The 5,111-nt window shown below is 36.2% G+C and overlaps 1 protein-coding gene across 1 annotated transcript; it reads right to left on the bottom strand.

The window, feature by feature from the left end:
- Window positions 1-247: 247 nt before the first annotated feature.
- On the bottom strand, window positions 248-874 carry LOC145163336 (uncharacterized). The gene has a single exon (XM_079082174.1). It carries the CDS (start codon window positions 872-874, stop codon window positions 248-250), a length of 627 nt encoding a protein of 208 aa, XP_078938300.1.
- Window positions 875-5,111: the final 4,237 nt, after the last annotated feature.

Raw genomic sequence — 5,111 nt, 5'->3', positions numbered from 1 at the left:
ACCTTGTCAACTTCTCTCTATTTTTGTCTCATTCTGATCCTTTCATCTCTACATCCTCTTCCTAGATAGCTAACTCCTATTTTTCAACAATATATTCTTTTTCTTGATTTGTCTCCTTAAATACATCTTCAAGGATTGAAAAGGCAAAAGATTCAAATATCATTGGAATTGGAGCTCTTGGTTTTGTACCTTTTACCTCTTCCTTCAAATTTTCTACTTGTACTAACTCATTATTCCAGTTCATTAATTATTCTTCCATCAAATTCTCCAATTCCACAAGTTCATTATTTTCTTCCTTTTCTTTACCCATTTCTTCTACAAAGAAGACATCATCATTAGATTCTAAGTTAATAGACTCCATCTTTACTCCAAAAGTTATCTCGTTATCTCCAACTCGTAGTGTGAGTCTTGAACTGTGGATGTCCACCAAAGCATGAGAAGTACATAAGAAAGGTTTTCCTAAGATTATGGGCAAATCTTCCTCTTCTTTCATGTCTAACACTACAAAGTCGACTGGAAATAAGAACATTCCCACTTTCACTAATATATCTTTTATAATTCCACGAGGGTATATAATCGAACAATCCGCCATGTGGATAGCAATGTTAGTGTTCATCGAATTAGGAGAGTTGAGCTTGTTGTAGAAAGGATAAGGCATGAGATTTATACTTACTCTTGAGTCAACTAACATGTTTGTTCTTGTTATATTTTCGAACTCACAAGGCAACGCCAAACGTCCCAGATCTTCCATCTTTTTTGGAATACCTTCTCTCACAGCAGTTGAACATTGTTCATTGAGTACCACATTTGAGACATTGTCCAATTTCTTTTGGTTTCCAACTAGATCCTTGAGGAATTTTTCGTATTTGGGCATTTTTGCAATTACCTCAACAAATGGTATATTAATTGAAAGGGCCTTAAGTTGCTCCATGAGATTCTTTTTTTTCTTCTTCCAATGGGTTGCGTTTAACCATACATGGATATTTAAGAGGTGGATGATATGGCTTGACAGGTGGAGATTTATAAAAAGTTTTCCAGTGGCCACGTCGTGGGAGTATACTTGTCACGCCGTAGATTTTGAACATAACCTATTTTCTGTTTTTCTTCTACTTCTTCTTCGGGCTCTTGATTGGGATGTTTTTTGCTTGTTTCCAGGAGCACTAGAGGATCTGAATTTTCTCCACCTTCAGTTGTGACTGCCGACACATGAGCTTTCATGTTTTTCACAGTATTATTCGCACGTGTTTTCGGTAAACCTTTCGTGAATGAGCTTGGTTAACTGTCCAACTTCTATTTCGATGTTAACTATAGATGTTTGTTGATTCCTTAAAGTGGCATCTATATTGTCATGCCTCTTTTCACTAGCCTCTATGAATATATTTAACACCAATTCGAGATTGATTGGGTTTCTTCTTGATTTTCACTTTGTCATACCCTCGGCCGGCGGTAGAATCGTCGAGCTGTGCAACGTTAGAATGTTGGGTCACAGATATTGAACATATACTGAGTAGTACAAAACAATATGTAATATAAATGTCACTTCCATTATGTAGTAAATGTTGCATTAGGGTATGTTTTATTAGAATCTCTAATACAAAAATGTGCCTCGACAGTTAGGCATATCAACAAATGATAATAGGTTATTAGTAGTTCCATCGATCGACTGCTACTCAAGGAGTGCGATCTTCCATCTCTTGGTTTCCTAGGAATACATGTGGTTTTGAAAGGGTCAACATAATGTTGGTGAGTTAACATGTTTTATAGTTTGAAAATATTTTTTATACGTAACTATATTTAGTTATAAAAGTATTTTGGCCTCTACGGTTTTAGAGGAAGATTTTATTGTTTGTGGGTACTATTGCTTTCTTACTCTATCTGACGTTTATTGTATACTACAATTTTCTGTAGGCGTCTCCCTATCAAATGTAGTGTATTAGGCATTTTCTATCGTATGTTTGTAATTTATCTTTCTTCTTGTATCTCGGAAGGTGGGTTTACAGGTTAATGTCCTTTCATATCTATTTGTTTACTGGAGGTAGGTTAACAAAATTATGTCTTTTTCAGTATAACTGTTTACTTGAGGTAGGTTAACAAGATACTGCCCTGTTCAATGTATATAACTGTTTGTTTAAGATGTTCCCGTTTTTAAATGTTTGTACTATTATTACATACAAATGTATGTACTACTTATCACTTTAAGGATGATGGACAATGTTACAATGAGTTCCCATAATCGAGCTCCAGATCAAACTATTGCCCCACATGATACTTCGTTGTGAATAGGGATGAGCAGCGGAAGCGGATACTTGCTTTCGGAACCGGAACCGCCTCGGAACTGCCGGTTCTGGAACCGGAACTGTCTTAGGCGGTTCTGGTTCCGATTCCTAAAGTCTCGGAACCGCCTTAGGCGGTTCCGGTTTCAATTCTCATTTTTAAAAAACCGATACCCGCTGGATACCCACCGGTTCCGGTTCCAATACCGGGTACCCGGAACCGGCGGTTAACCGGAACCGGTACCGCCGGGTACCCGCCTCTTTAAAATATATATTTAATTATATATATATATATATATATATATATATATATATATATATATATATATATATATATATTGGAAAAAGAAGTGGCGTAAAGCGTAATTGCCTTATCATTTTTAGGGTTTGTGACTGAGAATTCATTCTTACCAAAAAAAACGCAAGACACTCACACTCCCCTCTCGGCTCTCGCAAATCGCAATCGTAAGACGCTGACTCTCAGATTCGTTGTGAGACTCACTATTTCTCGAGTCGTTTACTCGTTTGATTCGCTGGAGTAGAAGACGAAGGTGGACTCGTTCAATTCTTAGGCCCCGCTCAGTCGCTAATCGCTCACGTTGTTCCCCTGTTCAATCGACGAACGAAGAAAGTCAGAAACCCAATTGCCGACCCAATCGCCGACCATCGCTGCAAGCCTGCAACTACAAGTCTTCATCTTCAAGGTTAGATTCTCGAAGTCTCAAACTGTTACCTCGATCTATTAATCTCTCGAAGCCTGCAACTAACATGTCGATTTTTTGACCGGTACCTCCATGACTGGTACCATATGTTCTCTGTAATATATGTTCTATTGATTTTCCTCCATCTATAAATTTTGAAATTGTAACTATCGATTTACCTCCATCTATCGAAATTGTAACTATCGAAATTGTAATCTGTTACTATATTATGTAATCTGTTACTGAATCAGAAGTTTGAAAAAGGTTTTAATAGTGTTGATTAATCAAATTTGATTTAGTGCCCTGTATCTGTATGTGTTCTGATTCCCATGGCAAAGTTAATAATGTTATAATCCTTTGAACGTAAATGCATATCAACGAGTGTTTAAGAGCTCAAAAGTTCATTGTTATCTTTTGGTTGTATCTGTATGTGTTTTGATTTAGTGCCCTGTATCTGTATGTGTTCTGATTCCCACAAAGAATGGTACATTGTTCCAGAATCTTGACAGTTACTACAAAGAATGGTACATCATCTTTGGGTAAATATAATGCTGTATGTTTACCGTTTCTAATTGGGAATTTAACCAAAATACAATCAGGCTTGCTTTAGCAAAAATGATTGTCATTGATGAGCAACCATTTTCATACGTTGAACGTGACGGGTTCAGATATTTTTGTAGTGTTGCTGTTCCATAGTTTTGTATCCCGTCACGTTTCACGATTGCTAGAGATATTAGTAAAGTGTTTCTTTGTGAGACGGAGCAATTGAGAAATACCTTGAAAAGTTTGAATTCTAGGATTGCTCTTACTACTGATTGTTGGACTTCTGTGCAAAATTTAAGCTATATGTGTTTAACTGCTCATTTTATTGATGATAACTGGAAATTACATAAAAGAATTTTGAATTTCCGTAATATTGATAGTCATAAAGGAAAGGAAATCGGGAAAGAAGTAGAATCTTGTATTCTTTATTGGGGTATTGAAGAGAAGTTATCTTGCATCACTGTAGATAACGCAAGTGCTAATGATGTAGCTGTTGCTCATATAAAAGACAATCTAATGGATAAATTTGTCTTAGGAGGTGAGTTTTTCCATATGAGATGTGCCGCCCATATCTTAAACTTGATTGTTAAAGATGGTCTCGATTTGATTAAAGATGCCAATGTTAGGATTAGGGGTGCAGTTAGATATGTCAGGAGCTCTACGGAAAGATCAAAGTTGTTTGATACTTGTGTTTCAAAATCAAAAATTTTGAGTAAAGCATCGGTATCTCTTGATGTACCAACACGGTGGAACGCCACTTAAGTTTGAGAGAGCTTTTAAAAGAATGAGACAAGAAGACCCCGCATTTGAGAAACGGCACTTAACATTATGTTGGAAACGGCACTTAAGTTTGAGAGAGCTTTTAAAAGAATGAGACAAGAAGACCCCGCATTTGAGAAAGATCTTAAAGATGGATTTCCATCCCAAAATGATTCAGAAAGTGCTAGAAATTTATCTCTTTGTTTGAAGTAGTTTTTTGAAGCCACGAAAAGGATGTCGGGAACTTTGTATGTTACGGCTAATATGCATTATCATGAGATATTAGGTGTACTTGCTTCCTTGTTGGAGTGGACACAAGATGATGATATCAATATTGTTCTTATGGGTGATCAAATGAGGAAAAAGTTTGACAAGTATTATGGAGACTTTGGAAAAACAAATGTGATGGTGTTAGTTGCGGTTGCACTTGATCCAAGGTATAAGATGAGGTTTGTGAAGTTTTCTCTAAGAAAAATCTATCCTTTAGACTTCAAGAAGGTTGAAGAACTATATGCTAAAGTGTTTGAGGTTTTGAATCAACTATATAATCATTATTCTAATGTTTCTTCAACGGGCAAGAATGATGGTTCTAGTTCTTTCAATACAAATGATAATGATGGTCAAAATTTTGATGGTGTGGTTAAGAATAAGCAAATGAGAAAAATATATGATGAGTTTTATGAAAATGATGTTGAAGATGCTATGGAAAAATCTGAATTGGAGGAATATCTTGATGCTCCACCCGAAAAAATGAATAATGAAACATTTGATATTTTGAAGTGGTGGAGTGACAAATGCACAACATACAAGGTGTTGGCATCAATGGCAAAGGACA

Source organism: Lactuca virosa, chromosome 3, assembly GCF_052849685.1.
Source record: "Lactuca virosa cultivar CGN04683 chromosome 3, Lactuca_virosa_CGN04683_v6, whole genome shotgun sequence".
Taxonomy (NCBI): Eukaryota; Viridiplantae; Streptophyta; class Magnoliopsida; order Asterales; family Asteraceae; genus Lactuca; species Lactuca virosa.
Note: the sequence above shows the minus strand (reverse complement) of the source record. Positions and strands in the feature narration are given on the sequence as shown.